The sequence below is a fragment of the Buteo buteo genome, chromosome 10 (assembly GCF_964188355.1).
Source record: "Buteo buteo chromosome 10, bButBut1.hap1.1, whole genome shotgun sequence".
NCBI classification, from domain to species: domain Eukaryota; kingdom Metazoa; phylum Chordata; class Aves; order Accipitriformes; family Accipitridae; genus Buteo; species Buteo buteo.
This window is the reverse complement of record NC_134180.1, coordinates 37,198,009-37,210,997: the sequence shown is the minus strand read 5'-3', so window position 1 is coordinate 37,210,997 and position 12,989 is coordinate 37,198,009. Positions and strand designations below refer to the sequence as shown.

General features: G+C 40.5%; 1 protein-coding gene across 4 annotated transcripts in view; it reads left to right on the top strand.

Moving 5' to 3' along the window:
• The window catches only part of FAF1 (Fas associated factor 1), a 178,172-nt gene that overhangs the window by 42,390 nt on the left and 122,793 nt on the right, over positions 1-12,989 (top strand). For all 4 annotated transcript variants that reach the window (XM_075037075.1, XM_075037074.1, XM_075037076.1 and 1 more), the window contains exons 4-6: positions 1,541-1,749; positions 6,266-6,357; positions 6,717-6,805. In XM_075037075.1, the coding sequence (XP_074893176.1) occupies positions 1,680-1,749; positions 6,266-6,357; positions 6,717-6,805 (251 nt within the window). In that variant the 5' untranslated portion in view covers positions 1,541-1,679. The remainder of the gene's footprint in view (positions 1-1,540; positions 1,750-6,265; positions 6,358-6,716; positions 6,806-12,989) is intronic.

The window sequence follows — 12,989 nt, the reverse complement described above, 5'->3', positions numbered from 1 at the left end:
AGGATATTCATTGCTTCTTGGGTCTGTTAATAGAGTCATTATAGTACTTAATTCATAGTTGGCCATCAGATTTAAGACAATAACATATCGCTCTGTATTTATACTTTTTTAAATCCTGAAAATAAGACTGTTTCCTGTACTGTTTAGCCTCTAAAATGGGTCTTTGACCTTTGAGCATGCGTCTTTGAGTGTGGGTCTTTGTAGCTGGGAATTCATCCTTCTAAGCCTGCTGATGTGAGAAGTGAAGGAGCCCCTTGTTTTATGAGCATAATATGTTTTTCTTTTCAAATGTGGAAGGCACAATGATGGGATTTGCAATAGCTGTGTATAATTTCTGCACTTCTGTGATATGCATGCCATCCACATTTATGCTTTTTTAAGTCCAGGTCTCCTCTAGGTGACAGATTTGACTTGCTATAAGAAGCATTTCCATTGAGAGATCTCACGGTATCTTCAAGAATGGCAGAATGCATTTTTCAAATAAGTCCTGTTTAAGAATGGAAATGAGACAACTTAATCTCAGCATTTCCTAAATCCTTCTTTGCTCAGCTTGCATCCTTTCAGTGCGTATGTTTTATTAGCTTGCATCCTCCATCATGATATGCTGTAACTGTCCAGCACAGATAATCTTCCTGATAAGAACATCTCCAAGGCAAAGCTCTAGGCTTGCCCTGTGAAGTTGCTTGCCTTCCAGATTTGATTTCTGTACATCATAGGTTTTTTGACCTGGAGTAATCTCCCTTAAATTTCATATTTTGTTACCTTTGTTTCTAATCCCAGTTACATGCTTCTTATGTATATCTCACTGAGGAAGATGAAGTGCTTCTTGGTAGTGAGGGTTTCCCAGTTTATTCTGACCTGTAATGCTAGGTGTATCCTTGAACCAGGTTGGAGGCATCCTTATATGAATGTCCAAGAGGCTTGAAGGGTTTTTGAACTTAAAGGCAAGCTAGAATTCAGCATTGCGTGACTGTTGTACTTCTAGGTATTTTTTGCAAAATATACCTTATTATCTTGATTTAGTTACCTTAAGTACAAAACTATTTTCATATCTGACTTGTTTTCCACTAATTTGGTATTGGAAAGTACCAATATGTGTGCAGTATTTTAAGGTTTATTTCTTAATTTCATTTCCATGTGATACTAGCCCAGTGATGTAGAAAGCTGGTCGTTGCCATGGTGTCAATTTTTATATGGTCACAGCACTCCTGGAACAGGAAATAATCCTTCTTCTCAAGATAATTCTGATACTAATTACATTGTGAACTTTAGACTGCAATAATGGCTTAAATCCTTGTTTGTCATCTAAGCTGTACTCCTATAGCACTTCTGAGTCACTGAAATGTTAATACTGCTGATACGAAAGTTATTTTCTAATTATTAATAAAACAGTATTCTCAGATGTGACAGTGTAGTTTATTCAAGAAGTGTGTGCTGTGAACCACAGTAAGTGAGTAATACTGTTCATTTTGCTTTGCTAACTTTTATTTAAACATATCAAGCTTTTCTGTTTAAACCTTCTTATCTGCATATTTTTCAGTGAGTACGGTGGAGACACTTTACATGGACCAGCGTATGGCCCCACAAGTCATTCTACAGCAGCTTCTTCAACTCCTTCCTCATCCTCAGCGTTTCGCCATGTAGTGCCATCTAGACAAATAGTGGAAAGACAACCTCGAATGCTTGACTTCAGGGTTGAGTACAGAGACAGAAATGTGGATGTAGTACTTGAAGACAGCTCCACAGTTGGTAAGGATTTGTAAAAAATAAATTAAAACCATTGCGGTAAAATTGTTAAAACAAAAACAAACAAAAAAGGCCCAGCCCGAAAAATCCAAATCCTAAAACACAGCAAAGCAAAAGAAAACCCCTCAAAGAAGAAAAAAATCCCTCAGAAGTAGCAGGCTCCACAGTTTCTAACCATTTTCAAATGTCTTTGCAGCTTTAAAAAAGCAAAATTTCACTAATCCATTGTAAGGGTTAGTGATCTATCAAATATTTTTTTGAAATCTAGTTTTCCGATGAACTTGCTTCAGAAACAAAATAGAGATTGCTGATTAAGTTGAGGCATGAAAATTTAATTTGGGGTAGGATTAGTCTAGATGCGGTCTACTAACAAGCAGATGATCTTGGCATTTCCTTTTTGAATCAGTATGGCATCTCTTTCTGTGTAGGATTAGTGACAAGATTTAGAGGAATTTTAAGAGCATCGTTGCATTCTTTTCAATTTTGTTTGACTTGTTTTTGCAAATTAAGATTTCTTTTATAACTTTTATTGTCTTTATCCTAAAACTGATGCATTTTGTAACAGTATGTTAGAAATATGCTGTTGTTAGTATTGCAGAACATGTTTTTTTTTTTACTTTCCCCAAACTGTGAGTTGATTTACTTTTGCTAAGGATGAAGAGTAGGTGGTTTTGGTTTTGTGGGGTTTTTTTTTGTTTGTTTGTTTGGTTGGTTTTTTTTAGTGAAAAGTCTATACAGATCAAAATAAGGAACTACATGAAGAAATAGTTGATTAAAACAATTTTCAGTGCTGCAGCCTTATGTCTGTGATGAAATTTTGAAATTGAAACTTTTGATCCTTATTTGTCTTCTTAGCATCCGATTTGGTATTGGCTGGTGCCACCTAGTGGTGCTTAGTTTGAATTCATGATTAGCCTTTCATGTTTTCCAGAGCACTGCACTGAGTGGTATCCAGGCAAAGCAGATATAAGAGTCTGACCAAATCAGAATTTTGTAGCTGTAGTATTTTATTTTTTCTTTTCTTATTAACTTCCTTCGGGTATAAATGATTAAGCTGTAGGGCAGAAGCAGTCAACGTAGAATTTCTGTCTGTATCTTGGCATATGAAGATTCAGGGCAGCATTGTGTTTCAAGTCCAGAGAGAAGTAAGCAAGGCAAATAGTAGAATTTCAACCGTGGACTTCAGAAAAGAAGACTTTTGGCTTTTTCAGGGATCTCCTTGGCAGGATCCCATGAGAGAGTGCCCTGAGGGCAAAGGTGCCCAAGAGAGCTGGTTGGTCTTCAAGGACAACTCTTCAAAGCACAAGAGCAGTCCATTCCAACATGCAGAAAGAGGAGCAAGCATGGCAGAAGACCAGCACAGAAGAACAAAGAGTTTCTGACTAAGCTAAATGCAAAAAGAAAGTACACAGAAGGTGGAAGGTAGTGATGCACTACCCAGGAGGAATACAGAGATGTTGCTAGATATGCAGGTTTGGAGTTAGGAAGACCAAACCTCAGGTGGAGCTGAAGTGACGGAGGGATTAGAAAGGCTTGTGTAAGTACATCAGCATGAAAAGAAAGGCTAAGGAAAATGTGAGCTCACTGTTAAATGGTGATTGCTGAACTTGGTCCGTGGGACGATTATGGAGAAAATCTTTCTGGAAGCCCTTTCTGAGCACAGGAAAGAAAAGAAGGTGATTTGGAACAGCCAACGTGGATTTGCTAAAGGGCACATTGCACCTAATCAATGTTACTTGCCATTTATGATTTGATGACTGGGTCTGTGGACAAGGGAAGAATGGTGGATGTCACTTTGACTTTAGTAAGGCCTTTGACATACTCTGCTGTAGTATTCTTAAATTGTTAGGATAAGGACTGGATAAGTGGGCTGATAAGGTAGACCGATAATTGCCTGGACTGCTGGGCTCAAAGTCTGACTGGTGAACAGTTACTAGTTTGGGGATGTACCTCTGGTTGATCCTGGGGCCAGTGTTGCTTAATGTCTTTATTAGCAACCTGCTTGTTAAGGTAAGCACTCTTGGCAAGTTTGCAAAGAATACCAGATCAGAGAAAGTGGCTGATGTTCTGGAGGGCAAGGCTGCTATTGAGAGGGCCCTGGACAGCCTGGGGAAATGGGCTGACAGGAGCCTTATGAAGTTCAAAGAAAGCAAAGCTGAAGTCCTGCATCTGGGATAGGGTAACTTCATGTCATCCCATCTGATAACTGGCTGAGGGCTGACAGGCTATAAGGCAACTTCATAAAAAACAGGGATCTAGGGGTGCATGAGCAGTGCACCCTTGCAGTGAAGAAGGCCAGCCACATCCTAAGCTGTGTTAGCAAGAGTGTAGCCAATGGATCCAGGGAAAAAGTTATTCCCCTCTTGTCAGCATTTGTGGGACTGCATCTGGAGCACTACATCCAATTTTGAGGTCCCCAGTACAAGGAAGAGGTTGACATTCTGCAGTGAGTCGAGCAGAGGCCAGCAAGATAGTCAGGGGACTGGAGCACATGGGAACATAGGAGGAGAGGCGCAGAGAACGGGATTTGTTCAGCCTAGGGGAGAGAAGGGGAGAGGCAGAGACCTTACTTCTGTCTACAACTACCTGCTAGGAGGACAGAGAGAAGGTGAAGCCAGGCTCTTCTTGGAGGTGCATGATAATAAGATGAGAGGCAATAGATGCAATTTGCAACACTGAAAATTCCTGTTAGATGAAAGGATTTTTTTTTTTTTTTTTTTTTTTAAGTTGTGAGAGTGGTGAAGTACTGGAACAGGTTGGCCGGAGAAGTTGTCAAACTTCCATCCTTAGAGGTGTTCAAATCCTTGACTAAACTGGTTTAATTAGACCTTTGAGCTGGGCTTGGGTTAGGTGAGCTCCTGAGGTCCCTTCCAGCCTGAATTATTTTATGACTGTAATAACTACAGGGAGAGGAGAGCATCGAAACGTGCAAAACATTGAAAAAGCTGTCAGAGCAGTTAAATTGTATGAACACTCCAGTTCTTTAGGTTAGGACTATTGATAATGGAATTGGGTATCAAAAATATGCACCTTCTTTATTGCTGGCAAAGTCCATTGCTCCAGATAGCATGCATCTGCAAATGTGTGTGTCTAGCATACGCAGTGTAGAACTGTTCAAATATATGTCCAAATCATCAAATCCTCATGTGACTCTCCAAACATTCACGCTTTCTGTTTTTGGTTGTTTTTTTTTTTTAGCTTCATTTGTCCTTTACTGTTTGAAGTGTATGTGTGATGGGTAGACCCTGGCTAGACGCCAGGTGCCCACCAAAGGCGTTCTATCACTCCCCCATCCTCAGCTGGACAGGGGAGAGAAAAATATAACAAAAAGCTTGCGGGTCGAGATAAGGACAGGAGAGATCATTCACTAATTACCGTCACGGGCAAAACAGACTCAGCTTAGGGAAAATTAGCTCAATTTATTACAAATCAGCCAGAGTAAGGTAATGAGAAATAAAACGAAATCTCAGAACACCTTCCCACCACCCCTCCCTTCTTCCCGGGCACAACTTCACTCCCGGATTTCTCCACCAAGCCCCGCCAGCGGCACAAGGGGGACAGGGATGGGGTTTACAGTCATCACACGTTATTTTCTGCCGCTTCACCTCCTCAGGGTGAGGGCTCATCACACTCTTCCCCTGCTCCAACGTGGGGTCCCACCCATGGGAGACAGTCCTCCACGAACGTCTCCAACGTGGGCCATTCCCACGGGCTGCAGCTCTTCACGAACTGCTCCAGCATGGGTCCTTTCCACGGTGTGCAGTCCTTCAGGCACAGACTGCTCCAGCGCGGGTCCCCCACGGGGTCACAAGTCCTACCAGAAAACCTGCTCTACGGGCTCCTCTCTCTGCAGATCCGCAGGTCCTGCCAGGAACCTGCTCCAGCGCGGGGTTCCCACGGGGTCACAGCCTCCTTTGGGAACCCACCTGCTCTGGCGTGGGGTCCTCCACGGGCTGCAGGTGGAGATCTGCTCCAACATGGACCTCCCTGGACTGCAGGGGGACAGCCTGCCTCACCAGGGTCTTCCCCACGGGCTGCAGGGGAATCTTCGCTCCGGCGCCTGGAGCATCTCCTCCCCCTCCTTCTTCACTGACCTTGGTGTCCGCAGGCTTGTTTCTCTTACATGTTCTCACTCCTCTCTCTGGGGGCTGTTTTTCCGCATCCCAACTTTTTTTTCCTTCTTAAAAATGTCATCACAGAGGCGTTACCACTATCACTGATTGGCTCGGCCTTGGCCGGCGGCGGGTCCGTCTTAGAGGCGGGTGGTATGGGCTCGCTCTCTCTCGAACACAGGGGAAGCTTCCAGCAGCTTCTTACAGAAGCCACCCCTGTAACCCCCCCCCGCTACCAAAACCTTGCCACATAAAACCAATACAGTATGTTACAAGGGTAACTAGACTAAGAATGGTTTTCATAGTAAATTTATCCTTGCTCTTGTTTTTTAAGTATAACTCAGTACTGTTTGAAATAAAGCAGTAAGTGTGTATATTTTAATATATTTTATTTGTTTTCTCTTTAGGAGATATCAAACATATTCTAGAAAATGAACTTCAAATTCCTGCATCTAAAATGCTGTTAAAAGGGTGGAAGACTGGAGATGTAGATGATAGTGTAAGTTTTCAACTGTGTTTTCAGTTAACTGAGTTCAGAGTTTCAAACTGAGCATCTGTGGGTGGGGATTACAATGCAAGAATTGTGAGTTTCAAACAGTGTTAGATGTCTTGAGTGGCATACAAGGAACTCTTAAACTAAAATGTTGCAAAAAAAATCAGGACAAATCACTTTAGTTTGTGTTGGTTTTATATATAACATGGCCACCTACAAAAAGGATCTTGGGAAGTTAACAGTAAGTATATCTCAAAACAAAATATTTGGTGGTATTGTAAATAAGTATCAATAATTAAAATAAATTAAATAATGTGTCAGAATTGGTGAATGTTTTATATTTATAATGATTTTTCTCCCCTCAGACTGTTTTAAAAACTCTACACTTGCCAAAAAATAATAGTCTTTATGTTCTAACACCTGACCTGCCTCCTCCTTCTTCAAGTCATTCTGGGTAAGTCTTTTGGCCATAAATGCTACTTGTATGATTTGGTCTTGTATGGTTTTTATGAAACCACATGTATCCTTGCAGGAGTCTGCAGTTGGTAAATAGAAGGCATTTTCACTGCTCTAGTAAGCGTTGGGATGAACTACCTACCTCAGCACCTTGTTGTTGCAAAGAAGGTTGTTAAGTTTTTTAGAACCTGGGTGTGGTACGTGAACCACTGACGTACACGCAGAATTTTACACCTCCCAGATGTGATGGCTTTAACAAAAATCCAGTCCCTGTGGAAATGAGGGCTGGCCCTCCGTAGGTTCCTGCATTACGTTGGTTCATTTAATGTATAAATCATGTAGGAGCCTTGTATAAATCATTGCCAGCAGATCAGGATTTTCTTTCTGGAACGTTTGTTAGGTTATTTTGTCTTATCTTCTTGGGACTTTTAAAACGCACGTAGATGGGCCGATAGTTGGTTTCCCCTAACGGAGCGGGCTATCTGTTCTTGCCGATTGGCACGCTTCCAAAGTTAACGGTGAGCGTTGGCACGTCCGTGAATACCGCTGAGGTCTGCAAACGAGACGTGACTTGGCCGAGGCGGGAATCTTTGCCCTGACGCAGCAAGCGGCGGTTCCCTCGCCCGCTTCGGCCTGGGCTCGTCCCTTTCCCGAGGGTCGCCCGCTGAGGCGGCAGCGCGGGAGGGTGCCCGGGCAGCCGCTAGAGGGCGCCCGGCGGTGACGCCTGGCGGAGCCGCGCGGGCGGCGGGACGGAGGCCGGGCCGGGCGGGGTGTGTGTGGGGGTGCCCTGAGGGGCCGCCCGCCGGTTGTGTGAGGAGGGAGTCGGTTTTCCGCCCTTGGGGCCGAGCGGGGAACGTCCCGTCAACGCCGCGGCGTTGCTGGTGACGGAAATTCTTTGACAATCAATAGCATCAACTGACCGGTTTCCCGAGGACTAAAAGTACCTCACGTTTTACTGAAAGGTACCTGTGCACGTCACCGTGTAGCCTGTGGAGGAAGTAAGACTGCTGATGTGCGTTATAAAAAAAAATGCTGCTTTCCTTTATTAAGAGAGGGAGTCGTGGCACTGGAGCAGAGCGGTGGCGAGCTGCGTGTCGACTGGATGTGCTCTGTGTGTGCAAACAGGAGCTGTAGTTGTGTGCCAGGACAATAAGCCATTGTACTGAAGGACAGTGAAAATACTGTGGAAAAGCACTGTAGATACTAATTGTTTGGGTCCTTTTTTTTTTTTTTCTTTAACCCTTTTCCAATTTCAAAATTTTCTACCCAGGTATCACTGTATATTGTGATTTGAACGTCTTCGGTTCCAGAAAGAAAACTGGGGTCTTGAAGGATGTTATTTATTGCAACCACAATGAACTATATAACAACAAACTGTTTAAAAACAGTTCTTGGGCTTTTTGATTGGATGAATAGTTTAAAAGAACTTTACGTGCTAGTAAAATCAAAGTGGTTTGCTACCTTTACAGTTTATACTTGTTTCATAGAGGAGATTAGTTCTGGGTATTTTTAAGATGAAGTTGGTAGCTTTGGGATAGCAAATGATGATTAATTAGTGGCTATTTAAACAAGGATAATTTGAAGGCTAGATCATCTCCCTGAAGTCATAAATTCTAGATGAAAGGGGAGGCTTGCCTCCAATTAAAGCATCAATGCAGATCAAAACACATCTAATTGAAGCAATGTACCAAACCCAGTTACACTGTTTACTGCCTACTGTTAGGTCAGTTATTATTCAGATTAGTTTGTTACCCACAATTTTTAAAAGCACAATGCTCACATCTATTATTAATGGATGTTAAGGAACTTTGCCTCTTACTTTGTGAGTTCATCTGTTGTTTTCTTCAAATGCCATCTATTTTGAACTAAAGATAAATAGTCGGGATTTGAATATCTCCAGAAAGTGATATTTGAAAAGCCTGAGATTTCAGTACGTGATATTTTATGTATATGCCCTTCTTAAAAGGAGCAGTCTGGTCACAGCTCTATGAACTACAGATTGTGCCTGTTCTTGACACTGAGAGAGAACAGTGTCTGAAACATCTTTTTCTAATGTATTGGTACACAGGCATTGAAGTTTATTGTGACAGACTGAATGGGCTTAACCCAGAACTGACTTAAAACTAGCATCTGAATGTAACGGCAAAGTCATCCTGCAGTTTAAACAAGGAAGAATCTCCTGGGGTATCTTCGTTCATCAGTGGCATATCTAAAGCTTTTATAGGTACTAGAAACCCAGTGAATTACTACTGCATGCTAGTAAATTGACGTGTAAAGATGAAATTTAAATGTCAAATACCACCTGTAAGGTTACATGCCCTGCTTCCACAATTTCAGTTGGCAAAGCCATACTTACCCATGCATGATATCCAGAGCAATAACAATGTGTTCTACGAGCTGTGGACGTAATGAAACCTGATTTCTAGTGAGTTCCTGCCTCATCCCAGTGACTGCAGTAACTCAGCCCTCTCCCTCCATGCTTCCCATGATCTCACCTACCTCTGAAACTGCCTCCAGTTCTTCCCAGATATTTTGTAGCACCTGTGCCATTCCTCCCCCCCCGCATAGACAGTCAGCTTGCCCTGCCTCTATTCTCCAGCTGGAAGCCAAGTAATATCGAAAGAAAGGAGACATCACATGCTGTAGGTAGTTCTGTAATCATTGGCTAGAAGTTGGCTGGATGGAGTATAAAAATACTATGCTTGTACTACAGACTTTTCCTGAGGTGGGTAGTAATTTGGGTCCCTTTCCTCTATCCAGCTGTTGCTTTACACCCAGTCTTTGAGACCTTTATAATGCTGTCAGACCTCCTTGAAACTAGTGTATATATTCAAAAGTTACCAGATGGGACAGGTGGGTGAGAAAAACATGATTTCCTTTGGAAAGCAGTCTTAAAAGGAAAGGTGCCAAAGAATGTCCATCATTTTATTGTCCAAGGGGAGGAGAGATCCCTTGCACAGGCTTTGTCAGATTAGATTCTTCACCTTCTCAGAGTGACTTCCTTCCCTTGTTGCCTCTGATGCTTCTTGAAAGCCGGCAATACACAGTTCAGGGAAAAGGTTTTGGAGAATGCAGTAGAGGGCAGCATCAAAAGCATAGGCATGCGAGTCTGGCCACAGAGCTAGGTCATCCCAATCGTCTCTCCTTTCTGTCTTGCATACTCTGGGAGGCACTTTTTCTGAATTTTTTCTTCAGTTGTTATTTAATGGGTATAATGTATTTTATATTTATACTTATTTGCTAAATAGCTGAAAGTCTTAGATATTTTATTATACCTGATGAATCATTGGAAGGTTCAAAACAGTTAAAACCTATTTGACCAGGTGCATACCTTGGCGATTATTACAAATAATGTATTTTTGCTAAGCAATAGTAATTTATTTAAGAAATGTAATAATCTGTGTGGATAGGACTAAAAAACCCCACCTTTGATGTAGTGGGTCCATATATTGCTGAGTGTGTGTGTGTGTGTTAGATTGTTGCAGAGGAGTGGTGATTGTGGCATGGTGTCTTGTTGTACGCTGTCAACTGTAGCAGAGTGTTAATTAAGAACGATGTAACCTGCAACTCCAATTATTAGTATTGTCTGTTTAGCTGGACAGGAGCAGTGCCTTGCTTTAGTTACTTTGAAAGCTTCAATAAGAATGGTAAGATTAATGTTTTATTTTCACATCTGCTCATGAGACAGTTTAAAAATCCTGAAGTTTAAAATGCAATAGAATGTAAACAAAAGGGCTTCTGCTCATTTACATGTTAGCCAGATTTGCTAACTGATTGCTGTTTGAACCTAATCTACCACCTCCTGCTGCATTAGCTACAACAAACATTACATTTACATACTGATTTCTTATTTTGTTTTAATGTAAATAATCTGTAATTACAGTAAATTTGGACTTCTGTTGACATGAGCTTGTATAAATCTGTAAGTTTAAAATGGAAATGTTAATTACCTTGTGTCATACCTATTTATATAAAATTCAGAGATTTTTGGGGGGAAATCTCCATGTGAGTGAGAAAACATATTGCCTAATGGGAAATACTGAATGTATTTCATAAAAACATAGAGAACTGAAATGAAAAGGAGCATTTGCTGATCATTGATTAAGGATATACTTTTGGTTTCAAAGCTTAAAATATTACTGAAATTTCAAAGAAATGCTATTAAGAAGCAAAGTATTACATCAGAAATTAAAGCATTAAGGCAGTTGCTTATCAATAGATACAAACAATCTATTTTATATATTGTTACAGAACAATAGAAAAGCAGTAAATCTGGAAGCTTAAAATATAATAAATACCAATACTAATACTATCTTGCTCCAGCATTGCATAGACTGATTGAGTAGTTGCTGTCCCCTAAGATTAGCATTATTTGCAGTTACACATTTTTTTGCTAAATATTGTTTCTGTTCTTAATTTATTAGACTTGTGGTTTATAAATTGTGCTGTATTGGGATTTGGATGGAGTAGCTAGTGAATAAACTCTTTCCAGACTCTTAATTGAGTTTTGATATTTTGAGTTTAGTGAAAAAAATAATAATAAAAAAAAAACCTTGCAACTTCCATTGCTTGAAATTTAAGTTTGAAAGAGGAGCATTTTTATTTGCATATTGTAGTTTCAGCACCAGCTGAATCCTGGTCCATCACTGAGGTTTCTATGCATTGTGATAATGCTGATAACTGATGCTATATAGGCAATCCATATGAAATCTAAAACTGGTCCAAGTCCGTCTTTCTAGAACTGTTCAGAGCAATGACTGCGCTCAGGTCTATTTTCTTTTGTCTGTTCTTGGAAATTTTTTTTGGGTGTAGGCAGAGTTCCTCTACTGGAAGATTTGTACCCAAAATTACCATCAAGTTCCCTTGCCTCCTGTGCTGAATAGTAAATGTATAATAATTCAGCTGAGGAAAAAAAAAAAGCCAGTATATAACCTATCAGCAAATGCTTTTGAAAACTAGGATTTGCAGTAGGGGAGAAATGGTGCTGGTAAGAGTGGCCTACTTTAATCCTGTTTCTAGAATTTGATTTTCTTTTCCCACTAATTAATTTTCATATTAATTAAATTCTGTTAGCACTGATGGGGAAAAAAAAATCTGTCTTGACTTTATTGGTTTAATGGGACCTGGGGTTTGGCCCTGATTTTTATTTTTATTTTTTTTTCTTTTAATGCAGATGTTTCATTTGGAAGATTGTAGTCAACTGATAACATTTGCAGGAAAATGAAACTGCTGCAAACACTGAAGCCAAAATTTTAGAAATGTGCATTGTGTTCAGTCTTCTCAATACAGTTATGCGCACCTAAAAAGAAATAAAAGTAAGCTTCAGCTTACTGTCAATGAGAAGTCTCCTTTAAATACACTTATTTTGTACATTTGTTCATAGCCTTAATGGCTGAAAATACAATTTTAGGGGAAGGTATGTTTTGGAAGCAGAGTTCTATTGGCACAAATAATTTGGGGTAATCTACATCCCTAGTTGCTGGAGGGAATTAATACCGGAGGGGACTGACATCTCTGGTTGTCCAGCTACATGTTCAGACCAACCCCGTCCTGCAGAGGAGCGTTGGTATGCGTAGAAGTGATTGGCACAAACTGCCCATCAGATGTGCCATCGATTCCTCCTCCCATTGACTTTCCAATGTATGTGGTCCAGGTCTTATGGCTGTCTGACCATATGAAATTTTGATATAGGAACTCAAAAGGATTGGGTCAGCTGACGACTGCATTTCTGTGTAAGCAGAAGTAATATTCCTCATTATATGATTTTTCTGAAGAAAAGGTGAATAATTAACCATGCACTTTAATTGCTAACACTTTCAAAACCAATTTTTTTCCTCAAATTTTCAAAGTGTGATTTAAAAAAATTTTTTTTTTTTTTTTTAGCCAGCTTTATTTTCAGTCTCTTCTTTGACTCTATTTGGCTATGAATATGTACTGAGAATTTGCTTGTTAAGAACATTCAGCTTGTGTTGTTTAGAAATCCAAAAAGTAGAGGTGTCAAAATTGTTACTTACTTCAAAAATTGAGGCTTTTAATTTTAAGGCACTTCATTTAAGTTAACTGTGTTTGAAGAGTATTTTTTCCTTTTCTAAGTACTCTCTGCTATCACATCCAGATGAAATAGAGAAGGGGAAAAACCTTTCCTACAAACAGATGCTTTTTATTAGCATGCTGTATTTTGG